The 27,795-nt window shown below is 34.7% G+C and overlaps 1 protein-coding gene across 1 annotated transcript in view; it reads right to left on the bottom strand.

Annotated features, from left to right (window-relative positions):
- Positions 1-1,293: 1,293 nt before the first annotated feature.
- LOC148946850 (chitin synthase chs-2-like) overlaps positions 1,294-27,795 on the bottom strand; it is an 88,463-nt gene continuing 61,961 nt past the window's right edge. Inside the window, exons 12-17 of the mRNA XM_089096668.1 lie at positions 23,866-24,026; positions 21,490-21,675; positions 16,388-16,552; positions 10,672-10,915; positions 4,415-4,550; positions 1,294-1,466 (exon numbers count right to left, since the gene is read on the bottom strand). Of these exons, the coding sequence (XP_088952794.1) occupies positions 1,379-1,466; positions 4,415-4,550; positions 10,672-10,915; positions 16,388-16,552; positions 21,490-21,675; positions 23,866-24,026 (980 nt within the window). The 3' untranslated portion in view covers positions 1,294-1,378. The remainder of the gene's footprint in view (positions 1,467-4,414; positions 4,551-10,671; positions 10,916-16,387; positions 16,553-21,489; positions 21,676-23,865; positions 24,027-27,795) is intronic.

A 27,795-nucleotide genomic window follows, 5' to 3' on the forward strand; every position in this document is an offset into this window, starting at 1 on the left:
CGACTGATCCAGATACTGCCAATCTTAGTTTTTCAAAGCTTACTTTACTTATTAATTTTCTATATATCTAAAGAAAGTGGATTGAAAAAAAACTGCGATGAAAACATAAGTCACATCAATACAGAATAATTAAAGTGAGTGAACATATGCATCGGTATCAATGTGTTTTCTCCTCCAGAAATTGGTATTTTGATTTACTTAAAAAAAAAAAAATTACTGTTATATGACTTTTTCATCTGACTTTATTACCTTTAGTCAACTCAACTTTAGTCCAAACAAAAAGAAAGGACGAGTTGAGAGAGCCATAGTCCCACTCTTGTTTTGGTAATTTCTCTTAGTTTTAAGCTTTACTTTAAACTAACATTGCTTTTTGGGCTGGATGCTTCCTGTAAACCTCATTTTTATCAGATCTCACTGTTTAACTTTGTCTATTTACACAATGAATTTTGTCTAGCCATAAATTCATTTGGAACGAATCCCTAAATAATCTTTCAGTCAAAATGTCTGCAACATTTCTGTATGTGTAATCTTGGGAAATGATGCGAAGAGGGGAGAGGAGGGGGTCCAATGGATTCAATTACAAAAAAAAGCGGGGAATGCGTTTTTAAAAATCTGGAGAGGGGGATCTCATTTTTTCAATTTTTCAGTGAAAATAAAAAAAGGGCAATTTTCAATGAAAATACCAAAAAAAGGGGTGTCCAGTGGATTCAGGTACAAAAATAGCAGGAATTTGTTTTTTAAAATCTGGGGAGGGGGATATTATTTTTTCAATTTTTCAATGAAAATACAAAAAAGGGTACTTTTCAATGAAAATACCAAAAGAAGGGTATTTTTCAAAATCTAAGGAGGACGAAGGCGATAATACCCATGGGGAAAATCATTCGTCATTTAAAAAGAGAACTATATTCAAGAGTTCGTGATTGAATGACCCCTCCCAATTTTCTACGACCATTCGTTCTAAATGATAAAGCTAGAAGAAAATAACATCTTACACTCTATCTACACAATAGCGTGGACTAAGAAATCTGCGTGAAGTCCAGCGTAACATCTATGAAACTTTGAAAGGTTATTTAAGGGGCAAATCTGACAAAGCAGGGGGTATAAATATCCATGTCCAAAAAAAAGAAAACACACAGTGTATTTTGTTCTTGTCACGGATAAAAGTACAGAATTAAACAAAACGAAATGCTTAAAAGTGTGAACATTTTTCCGTCAATTTTTTTTTATTATTTAGAGTTTTTATGAACAAGACCATAGATTATTCCCCTCTAGTTACACTGTCAGTGGTAGAGATACTAATATAAACAAATATATTTTATCAAGTCAATAATGTATAAATGTATATTAAGTTGCAAGCACTTTATACCGATTACCCACACTAATCTTCTTTTTCTCCATTTTCATAAGCTTGATTGCTGTAGTAGCTAACAGAGCCGCTGCCTCTTGAAATTTCTGACACACTTTGTCTGAAAAACAACAACATTATCTTCCGTAAAAATACTTGATTTAATAGAGAAAACTTGCAAACTATAATAAAACCCCCGAAAAAGGTATCTATCCATTGCATCTCTAATTTCAAAGAACAAAATAATGTCGATCAAAATCAATAAATTGCCGTGAAAAAAAGAAAAAAACAGGAGGGTTCTCCAATTTTAACTAAACTCTATGCTGTGCTTTTCTTATCTACGCATTTAAATTTTGTGCTTGCCGACTACTTGCTGTAACGTGAAGGCACTTACAGCCAACATACTGACGAGCGCTTCCCTTCCATCCCATTTTGTTTAAAGCTTCTACTTTGGCCACCTGCCAAGAATTTCTCAGAGATTTAAAGCAATGTTCGTAATCAGAAAACTAGCTTTGCGATTTAAAGTTACTTTTAATATGGCGAAGGATTTATTTTGCAATAAATTATTATTATTATCATATGATGCACAAGGGTGTCAGTTCAGGAAGATTAGGGGAGGACGCAGCCATACACTTTCACCAGAAGCTATTAGCTAACTCTTGGAACAGCCCATTGACAATTGTTTCAACAATTCCTCAAAAATATGGGAGGGGCAAGGTAATTCTCCCTGGTCCGACTCCTCTTTCGGCAGCCTTGACAAAAGAATATCCAAATAACAGGAAAAATCTTTAAGGTGATAAATTCTATGTTTCAGCGATCCAGGTGGAAAATTTTTAGCACATAAAAGATAATGCAATAAAAACAAGCAAAACAAGAAAATGAAATAAGACTTATTCATAATTAATTGAATGTAGTTAGATAAAGATACAAATACGCAGCAAAATTCTCCACTAAGGTTTCTAGACCTGTGAAGGAGAGGGAAGAGAAACGAGTCACTTAAACACTAAATCAGAGAGAATAAAACAAAAAATAAAATAAAACTAATAGTTAATTCCACAGAAATTTGGTTCTTAATACTAATCCATTGAGGAAAGTGCGTAAATGAACCGTGTACTTTTTAGAGAACAAGTAAAGGATTTTACAAGTTTGGTGTTACTTCATCAGATTTTACGCCAATGTTTGCGTAGGATGAAAAAATCAAGCATAAAGACAAATAAGGGGTGGGGAAGATACAAGAGGAAAAAATAGAGGGAATGAGTGATAGAGAAAGAGAGAGATAAAGAGACAAATAGATAGATAGAGAAAGAGGGATTGACATGCCAAGATGCATATTTGCCTTAGACTGCGCAAGATCAATTGTACGGCTGTATAGTTTGATTTCCACTCAAGAGGGTTACTCAACTATATGATTTCCAGGTTTATAAGGAATCAAATCCAACCAATGCTGCCATCATTTTCACCACCATCAACTTCATTGCTATCATTGTGGGTGAAGATACACATCATCCTTATCGATATCATCAATGCCAAGACAACAAATATTGTTGTGGTCTTGTTATAACTCGTTGTTGATGTCTATAATTGTCATCATATTGTATTCTATGTCATTTTTATCATCTCAAAATCATTTATCTCACCATTGACATCATTATCATTATTTAATCCTCTTTAAAATGTCCCTATATAGCTTCAATCCTCTAATAGCACCTCCGTCCAAAATTTGTTCTTTCTACAATTCATATTGAGGTTCTGATGACCAGGGCCCACTAGATGCTAAAATCGTGTCTCTGGTAATTCACGGGCCTCGAAACTATTCAACCTTAAGAACTCTTTTTACATAGTGATAACTAGATCGAGGGTATAATTTTGTTTCTAGATCGAGCCGGACATGCACACCAGATTCTTAGGGGGGGGGGGAGGTCGCAGGGAAAAATTTATTCATCTCCCTCCCCCACCCCACCTATCCTTTTTTAAAATTTATACCAATGCAAACGATGGAAAAAAACGAAGACTTAGGTTAAAGATATACGTTTATATGTTTATTCATTTTTTATCAAAAGTATATCTATACAGCAGAAGGAAGCAGATAACGGGTTGAAAGAAATTTGGGTTGAGATTTGCCAAATAGAACTTTGCCGGGTTGAATTTCTAGTGAGTAGAGTTTTTACGGTGATGAATGTTTTTTCTGGATTGAACCAGACACGTGCGAAGGAACTTATTAAAGGGAAGGGAGGCAAATTTAAAAAATGGAAAAAAAACAAAGTATGTGAAAAATTCATCCACCTATGAGGAGTATTATAAATAATTCGATTTTTAGGAATGACTTGCACCTAAAAGCTTTCCACCCTGCTTGGCGTTCAAGAATTGAAAATGATACGCATTGATTTTTCGCTGGGTTAAAGTTTTGCATTGTACAGGTTACAGTGGCGGATCCAGGGGGGAGGAGAGGGGCGCACGCCCCCCGGCGTAGTCTAAAGCAGTGTAATTTACTTAATTAACCCAAGTTTGCGTTAATTAAACTTGCTCCTAACGCAAGTTTATCGGATCAACCTATTTTGCCCCCCCCCTAAATTTTTTTACAATATCAACCAATTTTTCACCCCCCCCCCCTCCTAAAAAATCCTGGATCTGCCCCTGACAGGCTATACTGGTTTTATTTTGTGTAGGTTGAATTTTATCAAGACAATTAGTCCGTAAACTTCAGTAAAATCTAAAAAGAAAATTGTGCTGCGAAATTTTTGAGGTGTGTGCTCTGCAAATGAACCCTTCCCAACTCCAGGTCTTTCAAACCTCATATCATTTTAATTTTTACTAAATGGAAAAGGGGAAAACCACATAGCACAACCTTAAAAAAATAAATAAAAAAAGAGGCAGCCATACTTGACAACCATACAACCATACCTAAACATATTTTTTGTCTTTCGCATAATTGAATTTCATATCAGAAGTCTACTAATGTTCATTGCTACGCTGCATAAAATAGTCCATGACACGGCCGACATTTTTCATAACAAGTATTTAAAAAAATAAGCTAAAAATCAAATGACAGAAATAAAACCAAATTCTTACCTCGTTGAGGCGTTCGACATAGACATCCTAACCTGTGACATTCTTCGTATTTCATTGCTGACCAAAGTGTCCCTTCTCATTTCTAAGGCGCGCAGTGTATCACGACGCATGGACAGTCTACGCAAGACTGGATCATCTGCAAAGATTGAAAAATTATTTTTCAAAGTTTAAAAGTATAAGACACCGGTGGCTGAAGAGTACATGTGCGTAATTAGCAACCCTTGTCCAACACTAGGCCAAGTAATAATAATAAGAAAACAGGAACTGGGTGAAGTTTTTTGCCAAAAATATCATAATTGTTACGCTGACTCTAAATTTATTATTCCCAATAAGGTTTGGGGCCTCTGCAAAAACAAATTGGTACAAAAAAGTCTGTACGAAAAAGATTTTACAAAAGGGAATAAGCTAAGATAGATCAGACCTTGAAAACAATCATACCAAAGAAACAAAACACAATTTTGATGCAATGATGAAATCTTAGAATATATAGCTGGTTGCTACGGTTTCAAATGATTAATAGTAGATAACAGCATATTCAGTAGATAATGATCAAGATGAACTGAAATATTTATTTCGCTTCAATCACGGTCTGTCTACCATAGCTTTCAAATAAATGAAAGAAGGATTGAATTTATTGAACCCGTTAAGATACAGAAAACACAGACGGAGAAAAAAAAAACATATGCTATACATGATTTCAAAAGGGATAAAGGAATACTACTCAAACAGTTCTCTCTGTCTAAGCAAACAGGAGAAAACTCCCATTAAGGAATTTCAATTTAATAAAAGAACACCATAACCAGCCACATTTTTCTAATACGTTCATAAATTACTTAATAGTTTTGTTTTGCAAGTCTGCGCTGGGATTCAGAGTAGATATTTAAAGAATCAGGAAAATAAAGACAAAATGCTATTTCGTCTCTTTTGTAAAAAAAAAAAAAAATCGAAACACAGAGCTATAAATAATACGAGGTATATCAACGGAGTTATACAACGCAGCGAGCGTAATTGAGCTTCGCTTTATCATTTGTACATGTACACTGATGATGCGGTGTTGAATATGCTTTATTTGTGTCTGCATGAGAAAGATGCCAACTTAAAGCCCGATTTAAGTTATGTAATGAAAACATTTCCTGACAAACATTTACTGACAAATCTCTGAGAGGTATTTGTTGTAAATTTTGTAGCAGCTCGTGATTTTGTGCCAATACATTGATTATCTCAGAGACTACCTTGTAATAAGCGACTAACGTTCAGCGTCGTAAATGGAGCAGATTTTAGATAGGTATATGTCCTGCAGAGCACATACAGATGGCAATAGGCTTACGTGTAAAGAACACGATTACTCAAGAATGTCAAAGAGGTAACGGCTTTGTGTCTAGCACCTCACTGCCGTTAATCATACTATCACATGAACTAGGTTGAGAAATCTAATCAGAGGTTTAAGCCGAGACTTAAGCTTAAAATAGATACTGCCTCATGTCAAGATAGTTGACAGATTTAGCTCTCACCTTGAAGTGACAAGAATCATCAGAGGATTGTGGTGTGTAGAACACACTTAGTAAAGAGCGGATCTCACCATATTATAGCTGAAAATCGAAGAGGTGTTCTAAATAAATTTTAAAACGTATAAAAATTACTCTTTGACGCTATTTTTATCTATGGTTACCATTAACAATGTTCAAATTGAAAGTAAAAATTAATAAAAAAAAACAAATTTGTAGGATTGTCTGAAAAGAACTTGAAAACCATCGAGAACGGTCATGGATCGAAATAAGATTACACAATTGAATTTCTCATGTCTAAGAATATTTAACTGAACGTTTCCAGACCTCTACTATAAAAATTGAAGAAAACCACATTCAAGCTTGGGTAGAACTGAAATACAATGACATATTTCTTTTATTTACTTTTTTTATTTTTCACCAGGGCTAGCAGCGGGCTGAAAAATCATAGGGAGATGATAGAGTTCATTTGAAAGCTATTGCTATCCTCTACTTTTTTTCATCCCCCTCATATGCAGAATAATTTCTGCTATTTTTAAGTCTTATTACCGCTCCTTACTTTTTTTTTGACAGTTTTTACAAAGAATCTTTTTAAATTGAATTTCTGATCGTTTTTCTAATCATTTCATATCGAAGATGGAATTGGGGCTGCCGGCCACATAAATCTCCCACTGCTTACTGTTAAATTGTATAGATTAATACCTTTAAATTGATTGGAATCGTCCTAGATTGGTAGCGTAAAAATTTATGAGCAGTAACATAATTTCTCTCGCACTTAATTTCTTTTATGTAGTGGCATGTTACTAAAGCAATCGAATGCATTTGCAAAAACTGGACGACAGACTATTAGCTAGGATAAATTTAGAACGTGAATTTAATTTACGAAAGAAGGAACGAAAGAAGGTTGCGATAGTGTTTCCACTTTTTTCATAAGCTTCTTAAACCACGGACTTCTTTCAAGTTATAATCAAGTCATAATTAAGATCAAAACAGAAACAGAAGAAGTCTTAAACATTTCAATATATCTATATACATTTTTGAAGAACAGGTGAAGTCATACCTGAACGTTTCAATGTTTGTTCACCCATCATTAACAACTAAATCTTTGCGAAAACCATTTACATTACAATGTTTGCCTTTAGACGCAATAATGACCTGAGTTAAAATTAATTCCAGGATGAACAACAATGGCTGCTTTGCCGTTTCCGTAGATCAATACTGACATAATAGTCGTAAGTCGATAGTCTTTATCATGTCTGTATTTGTTGTTTCTTGAGAGTGATGCTGACTTGATAGTTTTAAGTTGACGAGTCTCATCATTTTAACAAATGCTTTTGGTTATTACTGGGACTACTACTGCTAAAACTCACTTCAGCATCAAGCCATGTGAGGCAAACATTGCTACGCATGCTCCTCCTCTATTCCAGTCTATTCATAGCATCATTCTTTACAACCTCTCATGAAGTTTCTATTTACTTTAAAACTTTCCTTACATATTCCCAGCCCACCCGGGGAAGAACTGCTTTTCGTTGGGCCCTCGACGGCTGGCCGACAAGGACAAACTTTGGTAATCTGTGACCCTTCGTCCACAGAATGTGCCCTAGCCATCTCAACCTTTCTCCCACTATAGCCCTAGAAAGCGGGATTGACCTATACTTTTTGCATAGCCTAATGCTTTAGAAACGGCCAGTCAGCCGGGTACCCAGAGCAATCCATAGGCATTTTCTCTAGAAAACGTCTAGCAAATCTTCCTCCATTTTTCGGAGCACCCAGGCATAAGAACCATACTTGTCATCTCTGTAGCTTCAAATATTCTAATCTTGGTTCACAGACTTATCTTCTTATTCTTCCGAACTTTCTTCAACTGTGAAAAAGCACCCTGGGCCTTGGCTATTCCACTTTTAATCTTCACTACACCCACTATCTTTACTAATAGTACTACCTATGTAAGTGGAGTTGTCCACTTGACTGATCTTCTCGCTACCGAACATTACCTTTTCGCCTTCATATTTTCCTCACTTTAGTGAGTAAGTCTTCTTGACGTTAATCCTTAAACCTATTCTTGCACCCTGAACTCGCAAAAATCTAAAATTCATTCATTTTTCTCACACTTCTATCTAGGATGCTCAAATCATCAGCGTAATCTAAGTCCAGTAGATTTTTACTTCCCCATTTGATCCTTAAAACTTTCTCTACAGCAATCTAAATCTAAAAACTATCATCATACCAAGTAATTTGAAACCTACAGAAACCAGACTAATGCCTCTATAATTACCATACTCACTCTTATCACCTTTGTTATAAAGAAGTTTAATTAGAGCTTTTTGAAAATCGCTAGGTACTTCCTCTTTTTAAAAATTATATTCATGATCTTCATAAATAATTTCAGAGACTACACTGCCTTCCCATGATGATAAATAAAAGTTCAAATAGGGATAAAATCCTTTTAATACACAGTGATAAATTTCACAAACAGTGATAAGTTTCACAAAATACTAGATATTTCAGTCACATATGCAGTGACCGTCATCAGCAGTAAAACTATCAGTTTTACTGATAGATAGTAGTAAAACTGATAGTTCTACTATTGACGACGGTCACTGCATATGTGACCGAAATATCTAGTATTTTTGTGAAATTTATCACGGTCTTTTAAAAGGATTTTATCCCTATTTGAACTTTTATTTATCGTCAACATTTCTCAATGACTTATTTCTAACCTAATATCTACCATATTTAAGAAACTCATTTACATCACTATCAGCATATGTGGCCTTATCATTTTTTAATCCTTTTAGGACTGTCACTAATTCTTCCTTACAAAATTAATCTTCCTTCACATCCAAAGTGTTACCAACTTTTTCATTCTTTTGTATATCTTTTCCTGTATCTCTATCACTGTTTAGCACATTCTTAAAATGTTGTACCCATTTCTCTTTAACTCTTTCCTTATTATTAATTGTGGCCCTGTTCCTATCTTTAACTGTTATAAGTCCAGATTGACTATTCGCCCTAAATTTATTAACACGCCAGTACAATATTTTACTATCATGCCATCTGGCTGTATCTTCTAGATGTTCGGCAATTTTATCCATAGCGACCATTTCGCACATCCTAAGTTTATATTTAATGGTTTCTCCTCTTTCTTTATATTTCTCTTATTTTCGTATGATCTATCACTCAAAAAATTCTAGTACAATGGTTTTACATTAAACAAAAACCATATTCATTAATATTCATAGCTGTTTTTCTAACTTTCAGTACAATATTTTACTATCATGCCATCTGGCTGTATCTTCTAGATGTTCGGCAATTTTATCCATAGCGACCATTTCGCACATCCTAAGTTTATATTTAATGGTTTCTCCTCTTTCTTTATATTTCTCTTATTTTCGTATGATCTATCACTCAAAAAATTCTAGTACAATGGTTTTACATTAAACAAAAAACCATATTCATTAATATTCATAGCTGTTTTTCTAACTTTCTTCCCTAAGATACCACCAGCGACTTGACCAATTATTTTTTTTCTAAATTATTCCATCCATCTTCTATACTTTCAAATTTGAAACTCTTCAGTTTAGTAATCAACTGTTCCTGGAAAGTTTTTCTCAAATTCTCATCCTGGAATCTACCAACGTCATAGCTTCCCAGAAGGTAGTCAAATTTCCTAAATTTCAGCTTTAAATTAATCCTAAACACTACTAGATGGTGATCTTTACTTTTAACATCAATAATAGCATGCATATATACCCTAGTATCTTGCCAGTATTCTGTTCATAATAGCATAATCAATAAAATTAGCTGCCTTACCATCATGTATAACATCATCTCAATTTTCAGAAATTTTTTTTCTCTAAGTTTCTTCCTTTGTTCTTGTGATACTGAAGTGCGCGGATTTGGTATCTTCGCAACCAAAAGGCTATTTTTTGAAACTATTGCTCTTTACTAGAAGATTTACTTTATAATCTTGCTAGATGTCAATATTTGCGATTGAATGATCCCTCTCTTTACAGCTTACGATCATTCGTTCGCTATGATGCAGTCAAAGAAAACATTCTTATTCCGCGACTCCTTCCCCACTAACTCAAAGCTCTAACGAAAATAATTTTAGTCGCCTTTAATGCCCCCCCCCCCTGTAAGCCCAATTATATTGGGTATGGGTAACACCCACTTTAAGAGCTGTAAATTCGAAGAAGAAAACCTTATTTATAAAAATTCATACAGCCAAAGCATACATTAACTGTAGCTGGGTCTTAAAAAAGAAACTTACTAAGGGAATTGGAAGCTTAAAAAAGTTCCACTCCCCAAAAATAAGCACTTCTCAATGCAACTAAGGCAATCTTTCTGTAAGTCCCTCACGCCCTATGTTCTTATGTATATCTATGAGGCCTAGACCTAAAAGACAGAGAACAGACATGGGATTTACGCTTTTGATAGTAAATGTCTCTATCCCTAATATGCCTCGACCAAAAATCTACACGATTAAAAGTTCTTGAAGCAAGAAGTAAAATTCCAAAAAAATCTGGATTTTGGCAGTGGAAAAACGCACCTGCCAAAAGAAACACTGATCCAAAGACGGGTGAGGCACTAAGCGAACCCTAATAGTCATAATCATTAAGTGACCCCTGAGAAAGTCTGAAACTTAAATAAGCCAATTTAGTGCATTTTCCTACAAATAAACTCAAATTAGCGCACAAGCTTAGTAAGAAAAGTCACTTAGGTGATGATATATATCAAAATTAGACTTACTTGAATTATGAGAAGCTGATATAGACATGAACCTTTTTCTAAATGCATCCTCGACTGACACGATCTGTTTTTTCTTGGCAAATTTCCCACCAACTTGAAGATTATGTATAGTTCTTCGTCTTTCAGGGGCAAAAGATTCAGTATCACTGTCATCATCGCCATCTATGTCACGAAGAGCACCAAGGTTGCGAACTATTTCAACACCTTTCTTTTCAATGAATGCATCTTCGGATATATCTTCAACCTACGGAAAAAATATGATAGAAGTGCTAAAAGTACTTCACATATTTTTCCTCCAGACCCGTAACCAACTTGCAACCTGGTTTCCAAATATTAATAGATGCAAACCCAATTAGTTTTTTCCAAACCTAAAAACCGCAACGGACTCAAAAAAGGTTTATTGCATCATTATACATTTATCATATCCTGATTATTTTTCCATTATTATTTTTTATTTATTATTTTTTATTTATTAATTTTTATATATATTACATTTATTATATCATATAAATTCATTATATATTTTTTCCACGTAATACCTTCAATTAGGTATTTTTTTTCAAAGACCACACTGCCTTTCTATGACGAACAAATAAACGTTCAAAAGTCTAATAAATGGAGATTTTCCCATTCGAACGTTTATTTGTTCGGTATTATATTTTGAGCAAGAACTCGACAGTTGGGAGGGGGGATTTACCTAAATGCGCTTAAATAAGGCTGTAGATTCACTTTTGAGAATGTTTATGGGCGAGTGAGGGAGGTTAGCCCTTATTTTTCAGCATTTTAAAACTATAACTCCCATCCCCTTTTTTTGCTTCAAGCAACAAAAATTTACGAGTAAAACCTTCTTGAACAATCAGACAATTACAGCGCGACCTTCATCGAACATTAAGTTTAGAAAAAATGTTTCTAGAAATTGTCTTGATTGTTAACTTGAATTATTTTTTAGATTTAAATGATTTAAAAATAAAGTTAAATAAAACATATCGACATACTGGACATGTGAACTATACAGTGCCATTTCCTTTTTATGTTATTAGATAAATTTGGAATATCACATTTATTTTTAATATTGTTACTGTGACAGACAAAAGTTTTTTATAAACTCTATTTTCATGATATGTATATCAATAATTAATTTTCTAACCAAGTATAAGGTTTTCATATTAGGTAATAGGTGATTTTTGACTTCAAAAGTGTTTGTGCTGTTGGTACAAAGGTACTCTCAGGTGAAATCTTTCTAGCCTTTCAAAACGGCATTAGCTTTTTTAGGGAGTTTGTAAAAAAACATGTTTCGTTGAAGAAGTTACTGGAGCTAAACTAACTCCAAAAATGCAAGTTTTTACCGCTTTTTCTACAGTAAACAAAAAGATCGAAAAATCCAAGTTTTTTAATTTCTGTGGATAAATAAAGGAAAAGCGACCAATAAATCGAAAGTGCTAGCCCTCTAAATTTGGTGGGCACGTTCCTTCAACTAAAATAATTTTTAAATAACACTAACTAAAATAATTTCTTTTGTGATTAAAAAATAAAAATAATTGTAACCATCAATTTGGTTTAAAAAGAGAGTGCGCTTAAACGTAGCCTCAATAAAGAGCCATATGCCTTCAATATATCATTTTTTGTTCGTTTATTTTCCCGGCCAGTGCATATGCAAGAGCTGATAATAGAATCTTGGGTGAGGGTAGGATTGGATTCAATCCAATATCAATTGGAACTTCAATTTGATTGGAACGTGAAGTCTGAACGTGAACCTTTTTCAAGGTCAAAATTTTGATATAGCCATTTTGTTGAAAATTTTGGAAAGGTCCAAAAGATATATTTTCAGGGACAACACGACTTCTTCCTACCAAACCTACAAAAAAGAAATCTAAGCTGAAAAAATTCTTTTGGGGCAAGGGTCGTAAATTAGGCAATTTTCAATTGTTTATAGGTAGGTTTTACAGTAAAACCGGGGGAATGTTTAGTTTTGGGAGCCCGATTGGCTTTAATACTTTCAGGGATCGTTCCCTGGGCATGGATGAGCACACATGTTTTTTGGGGAGAGAATGTTGGGGGCCCGGAAATGAGCAACAATATTTTTGTCCTTGACCGGTTTGAAACTTGCAGCCGAAAGCCCCTGGACCAAGAGCAGCATAAGCCACAATGAAATATTGGATGGCACATGCCCCCCAAAAGTAGGGCCCTTAAGTCTTTGGGCTGAGGGAGCCCCGATGCAGAAAGAAAAAAAAACAACAATGATTTCCTCAAAAAATGGGGTCGACAAAGGACCGAAAAAAGGACCAATAGTTTTGCTTTTTGAGCCACTTGAAACTTACAACTTATATGCTCCGGGTCCAAAATACCCCTTTTAACAATATAAAATAAAAGAAAAAGTGATGGTTTGCCTAAAAATAGGGCTAAAAAAAGAATCAAAAGCTTTCTGAATGGATCGAAGCATGAAAACGAAATCTCCTAGACTAGGCCAAAGAAACCCCTCACGCACCAAACATTTTATATTTAGGGACACGAGACCCTAAACCAAAAGGCCAAGTTTTTTTTTTATAGCCTAGAAACTTTAAAGGTTAGTTGCCTAGGAAAAAAGAATTACATATTTTCGTTTGGAGGGGATTGGCGTTAGTGGACCTGGAAATGGGTCACAAAATTATTGTCCCTGAACCGTTTGAAACTTAGAGCCCTAAGTGCCTGGACCATGGCGAACCTAATGTGTAAAAATAGCCCGAAGGTAAGTTCCTCCTAAAGCGGGGCAAAATTTCCGAAATACTTTTTTCGAATCTGTTCAAGGTGGCTTATCTCTTTAAGTACTTGGGCCAAGAGGACCCCAATGCACAAGGAAAAAGAGGGAAAATATTTTTCCCAAAAAAAAAACCAATAAAATTTTTCAGAAGAGATTGAATCTTACAGCCGATAGTTCTTGGGCAAATAGAACCCTTATGCACAATAAAGTTAAGTTAGAGACACGTCCCTCCCCCGTTCAAAAGTTTCAGTCAGCTTTAAACTTATATCTGAAATTCCTTGTACACGGGGACCCCTCTTTGCAAAAAAAGAGGTCAGAGAGGGAGAGGGAGGGGTGGCACTCCCCCCCCCCTCGGGACACCCCTGGCTGTAAGACACGGCAAACCTCAAAATTATAACCCAAATAGGGTCATTTCTTTCTGATTAGTTTCTAACTTTCATGAATAGTTGCCTGAGCAAAACTGACCACACTTTTTTTGGAGGAGGAGACCATAAGGGGCTCATAATTAGGCATAAACATTGTTTATCCCTGATCAGTTTTAAAACTGCAGCCAGAAGTCCCTCGGTCAAGGAGAACCTAATAATAGAAATACGATTTTTTTTTCTGATTGGCTCAAATTCAAATTCTCAGGCCCCTGGGCCAAGAGATGTTTTTTATTAATTACTTTAAACTAACATCCACAAATACTTCGGCCAAGAATTTGAGAAAAATGGATTTGCCTCAAAATAGGACCAGAAAAGTCCAAAAAATCTGCTTGGACCCTAATACATAAGGTATAACTGAAAAGATCTGGTTCCCCCGTAAATGGGCTCCGAAAAAGGGGATTACTTTTTTTTGTTTGGCATTTATCTTATAAATATGGGGTCTGACAGTGGTCCAATTTTGTATTTCCGATTAGCTCGAAACTTTCAAAAATCGCTGTCTGGGTTAGGAAACCAAATTTTTTTTTGGAAGGGAGACGGGTGCAAGGGGAACCAGATATGTGTCAAAGAGCTTGCTATTCCAAAGCCATTTAAGAACTGTATTTAAGTCCCAGGACCAAGGGGCACCTAATGTAGAAGAAATTAATTTGGGAGCGCGGTCTCCCCAGGAACAGGGCCGAAAACAGCTAAAATTTCTTATTTTCTGATTGGACCAATATTTACATCCTTAGGTCCATGGGTCAAAAGAGCCCAAATTTACAAGACAGAAAGATATTTAATCCCTGAAGAAGGGCCAAAAATATTTTTCTCAAAAAGGCCAGCGGCCCAAGAATTTGCCGAGATTATTTTTTTTCGATTAGCTTAAGACTTTTATCTGAAAGTCCGTGGGCCAAGAAGACCCACAATAAATAAATTAAAAAAAATAATGGTTCACCTGAAAATATGAAATGAAAAGGGAAAAAACAAACTTTTGTTTTTGAACGGCTTGAAATTTAAAACGACAAGAAATTTTGGAAAAGTTCTGGTTGGATCGATTTGTAGCGCAAAAAATTAGGTTTTTTTGTTGATCTGTATGTAAATTTCAGAGCATGTAGACAGGCCAAGGGAACCTTAATCAAGACAAAAAATATGGACACAGGCCTGGTTACATTGATTCGTGAATCTGAATTTGTTTATTTAATGCAACACAAAAGAACTCTTTTTATATATTTTTACAAATGATCATTTTTATAAATGAAGATCCAACATTACAATACATCATTCAGATCATAATAAAAACAAACGAATGGAATTTCAAAAGCATCCCACCAATTGACCAACAATAAAACTATGTCAATTAATAGCGAACAGAATTGATTAAAGATACTTATTCTCAAAAAAGGTAATTAAATTTAAAATAAAAATGAACAGAAATAAAGTTATTTAATATTTAAAACTTAAAACAAAGTGAAATTACAATGAACGAATAAAAGAAACTCAAAACTGGTAGAAATCAATTTGAATAATTATATTAAACAAAAATAACAGATACCTGCTATAGATGAAAAGAAGAAATCTGAAATTAGCGAAATTCCAAATGCATGTTAAGGTCTAACATAAATAGAACAGAAATTGGCGCAAAAAAGAGAAGGGGTACCACCCCTCCAAACCCTCTAAAGGGATTGAGTGTCATTTGCGTTCTGTTGAAAACAATACGTATTTTGAACAGTGTGGTTTTTATTTTTCAAAATATAGACAAGAAAAAAAACAAATCAAAATAATCTAGATAACTGGAAAAAAGTAACAAAACTAAATTGATTGTTTAATATATAATGATATCAATTCCAGGAAATCTCAACAATATTTGATTTTAAACATATGATTATATATAAAATTATATATGATCTAAAACGTGCACAAACTTAAAATGTACACAAACTGCACTTAGCAATGAAGTCAAACAGCAATGAATGGAAATTGTAACAAATAAGGGTGATTTTGTTACCCCTTTAAACCTCAGTAAAAGCTAGAGAGTCGTCTTTGTCTTACTGAAAGTATTTTTCTGTCATCTTGTGACAGTTTGTTTTTACAGCCCCACAGCTTGTTCTTGCATAGGGTTGTTGACAACGGTGATTCTAGTGGTGATACTTTTATTTCGATCCGACATTATTTTCGAGAATTTTAAGACTATTTTTTGAAATTTAGATAAATTTGTTTAAGTAATAAGTTTTTACCATTAAGATTAATCAAAATCATAGTTACCATTCTTGAATCAGTTTCAAATGACAATTTTATACACCTGACAATTTTTCAAAAATGACTTTTTTTAATTTTGGTTACTATGGGCTGAACTTCACTGTTTTTTAGGTTGCAGCGATCACTGCAACCATGATTACTAAGTTTACAACATCCTTTTTATTAGTATCGCCAACAACTCAAATTGTGACAATGTTTTCTTATGCTATTTCTTTCGACGGTTCAAATAACTTACATGAAAAAAAGATAACAAATTTGACTGTCAATACCAACATAAAAACATTTAACTAATAATTTGAGTAAATATTAAATAGAAACTTACCTTTCTTGTGCAGAATGAAAGCTCTACAGAAGAAACCATGTGAGCAAATGTACTAATCCTGTGGATAAACATGGCTGTGAATTGGATTATCATAACTGCGAAGTAAAATATAACAAACACCAGACCAATAGGCTCAAGCTGTAGCTTCTCTGTTTGAATTTTTACCTAAAATTAAGGAATACGTAATATTCAGCTAAGCAACTTCACAGATAGAGTCAAATCTGTGATGTCTGAGCGCAGATTAATCCGTTTTTGGCTACGCCCCTCTATGTTACCTCTATGTTACAACTGAATATTAAAAAAACCTTGTATTGAGCTAAAAAAAAAATTTTAAGGTATCAAACATGCGACATGCATACTGTGTAAACTTCCAAGCCAAATACTGTATTTTAGCCTAAATATGAACAAAATAAAACTAAAGCCTAAGTAAAGAACGGTGTTGGCACAATGTATTAATTATTTATATTTTTTTCCATACGAGGGCACTTCGTATCGAAGGAGTTGTCGTAGAAACTTCGAAAAAAGATCATTCGATTGGAAATTGGAGAGGCTTGTGCCCTTTTTAATAGTTGAAAGTGATTGGAAGGCAACTAACGCCCCTTCCACGCCCACCATTTCCTCAAACACATCCAATCAAAATTTTGAGATAGTCAATTAGTTCAGCGTAAATGATTTCCAGATAGAAATTATGTTTTTGAGGAGGACTCTCTTCCACAGTCCTCAGGGTAAGGGTTGTAAATTACGCCCTGGGGTCTATAAGGTTTTTATAGAAAGCGTTGTCGCAGAACCTTAAAAAAAGGCTCGTTCGATTGGAAACTGAAATGGCTAGTGCCCTTCTTAATAGTCGAAAGTGATTGGAAGGCAACTAACACCCCTTCCACGCCCACCGTTTATCCAAACACATCCAATCAAAATTTTGAGATAGTTATTTTGTTCAAAGTAGTTGAAAGGTCAGGAAATTTGATCTTTGAGGATGACAACCCCCTCCCCCCCCCCACAGCCCTCGGGGTAAGGGTTGTAAGTTAAGCCCTGGGGGAATATAAGGTTTTTATTGAAAGCTTTGTCGTAGAATCGTAAAAACTTGAAAAGGGGCTCATTTAATTGGAAATTGAAAAGGCTAGTGCCCCTTTTAATAGTCGAAAGTGATTGGAACTAAACCCCCTCTCATGCCCACCATTTATCCAAACACATACAATAAAAATTCTGTGATAGCCATTTTGTTCAACGTAGTTGACAATTCTTGAAATAAGGTCTTTGAGGATGATAACCCCTTCAGAGCCCTTAGGGCAAGGGTTACAAGTTATTTCCGGGGGGCATATAAGGTTTTTATTGAAAGCTTTGTCGTAGAAACTTGAAAAAGCGTGCATTCAATTGGAAATTCAAAGGACTAGTGCCCTTTTTAACAGCCGAAAGTGATTGGACGGCAACTAGCCCCCCTCTCATGCCCACCATTTCCCCAATCACATACAATCCAAATTTTTAGATAACCATTTTTTTCAACGTAGTTGAATTTCTGGAAATTAGGTCTTTGTGGATGACAACCCCCCCCCCCACAGCCCTCAGGGCAAGGGTTGTAAGTTATGCCCTGGGGGCTTATAAGGATTTTATAGAAAGAGTTGTCGTAGAAACTTAAAAAAGTTCTCATTCGTTTTGAAATTTAAAGGGTAGAGCCCTTTTTAATAGTCGAAAGTGATTGAAGAGCAACTAACCCCCCTCTCACGCCCACCATTTTCCCGAACACATACAATCAACATTTTATTCAACATAGTTGAAAGTTCTGGAAATTAGGTCTTTGAGAATAACAACCCGCCCCCCCCCCTCACAACCATCAGGGCAAAGATTTTAAGTTATGGCCTGGGGGCATATAAGGCTTTTATAGAAAGTTTTGTCGTAGAAACTTCTAAAGGGCTTATTTGATTGGAAAGTGAAAGGGCTCGTGCCCTTTTTAATAGTCGAAAGTGATTGAAGGGCAACTAACCCCCCTCTCACACCTACCATTTCCCCAAACACATTGAATCAGAATTTTTGAGATGGTTATTTTGTTTAACGTTGTTCAAAGTTCTGAAAATTAGGTCTTTGAGGATGACAAACACTTCCCCCCAGCCCTCAGGGCAAGGGTTGTAAGTTATGCCCTGGGGGAATATAGGGGTTTTATTGAAAGTGATGTCGTAGAAACTTCAAAAGGGCTCATTCGATTGGAAATCTAAAGGGCTAGTGCCCTTTTTAATAGTTGAAAATGATTGGAGAGCAACTAACGCCCCTCTCGCACCTACTATTTCCCCAAACACATTTAACAAAAATTTTGAGGTTGCGATTTTTTCACAGCACTTGAATAGTCCGGACACTATGCCTATGATGATGGCAGAGTCACCAAAGCTCTCAGAGTCCTAGCCGTAATTTATGCCCTGGGGGCACATAAGATGTTCACAGAAAGTTTACTCACAGAAACTCAAAAAGGGCACATTCGATTGGAAATCAAAAGGGGTAATGCCTTTTTTAATAGTCAAAAATTCACCTACCACGCCCACCCTCCCATTTAGCGATCATGTTTAAAAACTAAATGTTGCCTTAAGATTAAATCAAAACGCACTATTTTAATGCTAATTCCCAGTAAGGCATCTCAGCAGTATCCGAAGAACGACTGAGGGTATTATGTTCAAACTTTCGGGTCTACTTCTGCTCTAAAAATTTAGTCAAATCAAAATAGCGTAAGTGTATGCAAGCTATCAAAGAAAGTAAACAGATTTTTTGCGAATGGTATCAAGTTTTCTATTTCAGGTCAACTAGAGGAGGTATGAAACTAAATTAAACACTCTAATTTGTGTCCAGATTTATAAAAGGGTGTATATTGTTAAAAATTGCTTAAAATTTTTCCTCAGAACACAAATAACTAGCCAAATTGTAAGGTCTTAAAAAAAAGAAAAGATTAAAAGTGTTATTTTTTCTTTCTCTAGAACGACAACGTAAATATAGAACGAACAGAAATTAATTAAAAAAAAACTTTTTGCATTAAAAAAGTTTTCAAGGAAAATTAAAGAACTCCATTAAACAAAAAATGGGCAAATATCACATAAAAAAATCTACCAAGCGTGATACTACCACAAACCAGCATCGATAAATAAATGAAACCCAAAACGAAAAGAAATTACAATACATAACCGAGTCAGACTGACAATGAATGTGCATTGTCAGTTTTATTATACATATACTGATATTTATTAATCAAAATGTTAATAGTATTTGATTTGTTAAAGTTATAAAAGTAAAAACATTTATATATTTTCAGTAAAGTGCAAATTATGTTCTCGCCTTGGGAAGGCATAATGGTTTTGAGCCCTACTCATGTTAATTTCTGCTCGTTTTGAGTTTGACTCGGTCATTTATTATAATTTCTGTTCGTTTTTGGTTTCATTTATTTATTGATGCTGATTCATGGTAGTTTCACGCTTTGTACATTTTTTATTTTATTTTTGCTCATTTTTGGTTTAATGGAGTTCTTTACTTTTCTTTGAAAAACTTATTTTGTGGAAAAAGTTTTTTTTAATTAATGAAAGTAAAGAACGGCATTAGCCTTAAAAAGAACAAAAATTATTTCGTATGTCACAGGGCTGATATACGGGGCCCTGTCCTAACCTCCAATCTTAATACTAAATTTTCAGATTTTATCCCGAATGCCTTAAGAACGACTGCTCAAGTACAAGGACGATTGGGATGGGGTAGAAAGTATTCTTTAACAATATTTCATGACTGGAAGGGCTCTGTAATATGGATTTGCTTTAAATAACAGTTTTCAGTTCAGATGTTTTCAAAGGTAATCAGTAAATAAATACTTGGAGTTACCCATTGACTAAATTTTTTGCACTCAAAAGTGCTTTCAACATGTTAATTTAATTTATTTTTTGTAATATAGGGGGTGGGGTGAGGATGGGATTACCTTGATGTATGAAAAATTCAATTTGTATTAAGTTTTGATGTCGATCTTTACTTTCATTAGAATTTTTTTGTGTTTAACACTTCCAAGAACCAAAGCCAAGACTACGATCTACCATCTTCATTTGCAATTGGTATTTAATTTCAAAAAAGAAATAGGCATAGAACTCGTGAATAAGTTTTTCACTGGGAATCTGCCACAGCTCTTGCTGGTCCTGAACCTGAAATTGACGGCTATATGCTATAGGAAAAAGAATTGTGAAAACTGGACGAAATGAATACTGGGAGGAAGGAGGGATTTTAAGTAAACATAAATTGAAGGAGGTATTTTCAAGGCTTTAAATGATAACGGTGAAGAAAGTCACACCAATGACGATACAAATAAGGTTTAAGACGATAAAACTGACGCATATGATGACAAAAGTGACAATTATTGATTATAATAACAAAAATTGTCTTCGATGCAGAGACACTCTTGGTGTTAGGGGCGACAACCGACTAATATCATCATAAAAATGATGACAAAAGTAACAGGAATGGTAGGGATGAAACTTGGTTCTAGATAGACCGAAAGGCTATATACCAGAATCCCCCCTCAGCAGCCAGCTTAACAAAGATAAACCAATTTGTGTCAGGAGACGATGGGTCTATGGCCATAATTTTAGTTTTGTTTCAGTTTATCTGCAGTCCCATTTTTCTCTTTCGTGAGGTTCGGAACGCTTCCAGCAATTGCTCCATGGAGTCCACCAGAATGACCAAATCATCAGCAAAATCAGCATCTGAGACGATTCAATCCAAGCTTCAGCCCAAAGCTGAGACGGGAGGTTGTCCTTATCATAATGTAATCAAGCTTGTAATCCTCTTGTTTGCCAGGGGATTGGGTTGAACAACAGAGCTCGACTAAACAGGAAACTGAAGGTTTAAGTAATAGCCCAAATTTTTGGCCACTTTTGCTGTGATTACTTAATATTTACTGCCCCCCCCCCCAGCTTCGTTTGAATGTTTACTTTTTCCGCTAGTTTTTTCTAAAACCAACAGTCTTAAAATGTCTCCTCACTGCCCGCATGAAGTCTCTCCTTATAAGTACCTTACTTACACTTTGTACCGACCTCGTGTTAAGGCTGGAAAACAAACTAGTTTAATAAGCGTCTTGAGGGAGATTAAAAACTTACCGTGGGAACAGATCCCGGAGGATATTCGTAGGATATAGTGTGTATTGCCCCCCATGGCCATTCAACATAAATTAAATCTTTGTTAATTTGGAAGAAGAAAATGCAGACAACATAAAGAGCATTGATGATGAAGAAAGAGAAGATGACACTGTTCCGAAATTCAAGTAGCTCCTTTTTGACAGCCTCCTGAAATTAAAAGGACTGTTTAAAAAAGCAATTATGGTATAGATTATTTCATCCAATGGTGCCTGATTGGGACAATATTTCCTAGTCAGTCCGGTAAAATTTCAGTGCTTTCATCAAAGATCAGCCCAGATAAAACAATACAATTTCGCATCATCGTTTTGGTGAAATTTGTTTTTTGAAGTTTTCATGACTGGTCATTTCCCTAACTCATAAACTAAATGGCCTCATCCTAAGAACTCAAATATGACATCACAGCTTTGTAGGACGATTTTTAAATCTCTATTCCTGCAAACCAATATTAATATATAAATTAAAAAACAATCACTTAATTTATTCGGAAAAATTATCTGCCTGGAAATACTCATCGCATCAAAACGTCTTCTGAGGCTAAAATAGCTTCACACTATCTTCTTTCGCCCCAATCTACACAAAGTTTCTTTCTTTACTCTATTCAATGAGGTCCTTTTTTCTTTTAAACCTTTTCCTTATGACCTCTTTGAAAAATCCATTCAAGAACATCGTTCTTTAATTTGGCAAAAATTGCATTGCCAAAAATAAATTTTAGCGGTTTTGTCAAAATTTTGACAATTAATCTTATCAAAAAGAAAGTTTTGGTAATTTCGCAGTGAACTAGGTATAAAAACAAAAAATTTCGTAATGTTGCCTTCATCCCTAATATATGACTTCAGAATCTTAATGTTCCTTCCAATCCTAGATTGTGAGATAGAATCAAATTCTTTAAGGAGCTTAGTATTTTATGTGTATATGTTCATTTAACGAGTACATAGGACTATCCTTAAACAATAGTTCTAGGAAACTGCACTAATTCGACGCGACTATGTTTTAAAGCCATACCATGCCACAATCATTACTGTGATTTCTAGTATCTTGATTTGAGTTTAAAGACTTATTTTCTTACTATTCTAAGCTTCCATTAATCTTCTAAAAAAACTGCTTGTCCATTGTGTTTTTTTTATTTTTTACTGATTCCCTATTTTTACTTATAATACTAATTAGAAAGCAGTGGAAAAAAAACAGTCCTAAAAAAAATATCTGAAAGTGGGGATTTGGTGATAAATTAAAATGGAAATCAATTATGATACAAAATGACAGCCCTAAGTTTTTTGCCTGTCCCTTCTTTATTTAAAGTGTTTCATAAACTCACGTTCTAAATTCAAAATAGTTATAATATAAACATGGTTGAATGATACGAACTGCGTCTCTGAACTTCCATCAAAATAGCGGTTACATGGTTCTAAATATGTTTTTTTTTATTCAAAACCGATAATCTGACCACGTAGATATGCTTTCACGAATTGATGCATTTCAGGTTGTAATTTAGGATATTTTAGCAACATCTTCAAAGTGTTTTTTTTTTCTAATCTTACAGTAAATTAATTTTCTGTTCAGAAACATCTGAAAGAATCTGGTCTTGATAAAGAGATCTAAAAAAAAAATCTGACACTGCGACTTCAGCAGACCCAATTTTGCTATTTATAAATTGTTTCAAAATACAAATTTGAATAATTTCAAAAGCGAGTTTTCAGGGCCGTATTCAGGGGGGGGGGTTACCCAGTTCGAATCCCCCCCCCCGAAATGTTTGTCTGACTCGTAAAAACGTAACAAAATGGATATAAACAAATTTGTATGCGTTTTTTGAGTTTTTTTGTGTAAAGTCCCCTCCTGAAAATTTTTTTTTTAGTAAAACCCCCTCCGAAAAAAAAATCCTGGGTCCGGCCTTGCAATTTGTCTGTTGTGAAATTAAAATTTCCTGTGGGTACGTTGGGAAAAAGTTGTTGGGTTGGCAAGAATCATATTCTTTTGTTTTCTTTTATGTTTACTTACAGTTTTAAGAATCTGTTGAACCCCAAAAAACAAGAAATAATCAATATTCCATTCCCTTTGCTCAATATCCTTGATCTACCACCTGCGTAACTTTTCAGAAATACACAGATTTTCAGGTTTAATATCAGAAGACTAGTCCTATCATTAAGATTTCTGACGCTGTTCACCAGCAATATTTAGCCGCAAGTCAGTTTGCTGATTAGAAACCGTTGATTTGTTGAAGAGCGTTTGCTTATTTGCTAAGAACTCATTTTCTGATCAACAAGATCACAAGAAAACACCTTACTTCAGACACCTATTACAGTTGTCTTTCTTATTCTAAAATTTAACAAAAAACTGACTTACCTGTTTCTCTGGATTTTTATCTAATGGCATTAAGTAGCGTTCAATAAGCTCTTTGAAGAAATTAATTTCTACACCAGGAAGGAAATCAACAACTCCTCTTTTAAGGTCGCGGTCTTCTATCCAATATGGATTCTTCAAGTCATCTCTTTCTAGTCGTGGCTCTAAAATGATGCCAGGATTTTCATAAATTGTATTTCAGTCATAAGTTGCAACAATTATTTAATTATTTGCAAGAAAACAAGTTATTTTCGGAGAGAGAGAGAGAGAGAGGGAGAGAGAGAGAGAGGGAGGAAAAGGCAGAGAGATAAATATTAAGAGAGAGAGAGAGAGAGCACAGCAGAGAAGGAGTAAATGTAGCAGAAGCAGCAGCTGCGCAGGAATACATTTCTCCGCTATAACAACCATTTATATCTAAGATAGAGCCATGGGAACAGGGGCGTCAATTTGGAAAGAGGTAGGGGGATTTGTAATTTAATGCCCTTGCTTCATATTTTAAAATTGCTCACGACTTCTACCTGAATCACGTTGAATTTCAGAGGAGTTCGGGACTCTTCGTTTGTCATCAAATTAGTCTTTTTCAATGCTGAAAGACTAATTTGCTTTGCTCTGCTTGTACGTGATGAACGAAAACTTTTAACATACGAAAAAAGAAGAAAAATACCAAGTTATTCCTAATAAATGGCACTATAATTATTTTTTGCTCCTTCATATTATGTCCAGTTCTGGTGCCGGCTCTCGTAAGATCATTACCATTTTTATGCCAACTCCATACATTAGGTCCACCAACGTTTTGGCGCAATGAAACCCTGATAGGAAATAACAGAAATAGGTATTTTAAAAATTCGGAGAGGGGCGGGGGGAGGATTTGTTTTTATTTTTTGTAGCAGAAAAACACAAAAAAAACATAATTAAAAAAATGGGATAGACTCTAGCTTTGAAAATTTTGAAGCAATATTCAAATCAAAATAATCCATTAGACCACGTAGTTTTTGCATCTATAAAGAAAATGATTTCAAAAACTATTTATCCACAAGAGTTAATTCTGGAGCCTAGCTATGGGACAAGACAGGACAGCTATCTGACCATTTCTTAGATTTAATTATTAATATTTCAGATAATAATAAATTAGTTTTTAAAATGTATAATAAAACGGATGATTTTAATTTTGAAGAAATAAATTTTCCATTCCTTGAAAGTAATATACGATCTAATATCACTTATACAGATTATTATTCCCAATTATTTAAGCATGGAAAAAATTGTAGCAATTACACAGATTTTATGAATAAATATAAAAATCCGAGCGAAAAACTTATGTTGAGGTTTTTCTGCCAAAAAAATTAGTTGGTAATTCAAAAAATTTAGTTTTATGTATCATTAACTTTTAGGTTAATATACAAAAAAATATAAAGAAATACTGAATGATATTTTAATATAATTTCTCTTTCGCTTTTCTTTTTTGGAATTTTGAATTTGTAGGCTGTTATCACACAAGCTTGAAGAACTTTAAATCTGTAATTGGTTCTGGATACCAATAAAAGACATTTATTATAACTCACATCTGGACCAGTCTTTATTTGTTCCAGAATGGTCTTTGCTCAGTGACCTCTGGGATTTTATTAAGGAAAGAATGAAACTCATTGTGTATGTAATTTTGAATAGCTTTACTAGTATGCATGTATTTCACAAGTTTTACCTGACATAGGGATACCATATAGATCTAATGGTAGAGGCTCCACTGTGCCGGGTAAAGAAAGTAAAGCCTCGAAACCCGTTAAGGCAGGTGGTATTTCTTCTGATGAGCCCTAATGGAAGGTTCTACTTGGAAATATTTCGCTAGATTTAAGATGCTTTTGCTTGTAAATTTACAACAACTTACATTTATTGATGACGACTTTGCATGGATTTGGACATTTCTATTTGGTTGATGGTTCGGTTATACTGTTTTGTCCTTGGTTTTTGGACAGATGAGTAAGGTAAAAACCTCGATCAAGTGCACATTTGTATAAATTGCTGGATATTGATTACAGTTTTTTGTTTTTTTTTCTTGCCAATTAATTAACTCTAAAACATAATATATATGTATAAGTAAGAAGCAAAACTTCTAATCAAGATAGAGAAAAATGAAATTCCAAAATATTTTGACTAAGCATTTGGATGTCTCTATTAATAGAAATTCTACTAGACTAAATAGATGAAACATACATGAAAATAGCTTAAAATAGATAAGCCTATCACAGCCTATATAACTTATATCGATAAAACTAGCGCAAAAAAAAAAAAAAACTACTGATATTTCCCTAAGTTTGTATAAATATAGAAAACTAGCACTTTACTGAAAACAGAAAAGCCAAGTATAAAAAATAGCAATATTGATTTAGGAGTCAAAAGTAAGCAAGTAGCCTAGCAACAACTAGCTAATCTATAATGCTCCTCATAGTCTAACAGCAGCTGCGACATCAGTAACTTTCAGTATACAATTAAAATTATCTTAAAAACTTAGGCATAAAAATAAATATTATTTTAATAACGGCAAAGTTATTGAACAGCAAACAAAAATAGTGGATTGATTTATCAGGTAGCATCTTGGTCTCGCCAGCTATGATACCAATGGGGAGTAACATACAATTTTAATTGTAAAAACACGCTTTAGTATTACTCGAAATGAATAACAAACAAACCATAATATGAACTCCAGAAATCCAGTTATTTCTCCCTATACAACGGATAATTTCAATTTATGATACATATTCTAAAGCTAGTCTATAGTCCTAATACTAAGAAGATCGCTACACTTCGGACTTGTCTACAAAATAATCATGTGGTGTAGTTAATATAATTTAGCGAAATTTTGTGTGATTATTATTGTAATTTTTCCTCCACAATGTTGCAAAGAATGTTTAACCTTTCGCATGACAATGTCCAGGGTTGGAGGGGGATACGCGGTTTGACCCCTCCCCCCGCCCCTCTCCCCCCCAAAAATGGCCGACGCATACAAAAGTAACAAAAAGGCATGAATGCACCAACAGCTCCATTTTTGTTACTATTTGGAACTTGCCGATGTTAGAATAAAACAGTTCGTGGTAACGAACTGTAAGTAAGGAGCGACTTGACTCAATAATAACTGAAACTCTAAAACACGGAATTTTGATACCAATAGATACATCAAAAGAATTGGATTTTTATGCTGATTTCAAATATATAAGTTTCATCAAGTTTAAGCTTACCCATCAAAAGTGACGCACCTGAGAAGATTTGCCTAGTTTTCGAAGAAAGGGGGAAACACCCCCTAAAATTCATAGACCCTTAATGAAAATCACACCATCAGATTCAGTGTATCAGAGAACAGTACTGTAGAGTTTTCAAGCTCCTATCTTCAAAAATATGTAATTTTGTATTTTTTGCCAGAAGAAAGATCACGGATGCGTGTTTCTCTTTTTTTTTTTTCCCCAGGGGTGATCGCATCAACCCAGTGGTCCTAGAATATCGAAGGAGGCTGATTCGAACGGAAATTTAAAGTTCTAGTGCCCTTTTCAAGTAGCCAAAAAATAGAGGGCAACTAGGCCCCCTCTTTTTTTTCCCAAAGTCACCGGATCAAAATTTTGAGATAGCCATTTTGTTCAGCACGGTCGAAAAATATAATAACTATGTCTTTGAGAATGACTTAATCCCCCACAGTCCCCGGGGGAAGGGCTGCAAGTTATGAACTTTGCCCAATGTTTACATAAAGCATTGGTTATTGGGAAACAGACAGACGTTTTCAGGGGGAATTTTTGGTGATAGTGGGGGGGGGGGGGTCAGGGGTTACGTGGGAAGATCTTTCCATGGAGGAAGTTTTCATGGGGGAAGGGAAATCGCTATGAAGGGGGCGCCGGATTTCCCAGCACTATTTAAAAAAACAATCAGAAATTAAATTTTAAAAAAACAACA

The sequence above is a fragment of the Artemia sp. Qi Xiang Cuo genome, chromosome 11 (assembly GCF_049724085.1).
Source record: "Artemia sp. Qi Xiang Cuo chromosome 11, ASM4972408v1, whole genome shotgun sequence".
Classification (NCBI taxonomy): Eukaryota; Metazoa; Arthropoda; class Branchiopoda; order Anostraca; family Artemiidae; genus Artemia; species Artemia sp. Qi Xiang Cuo.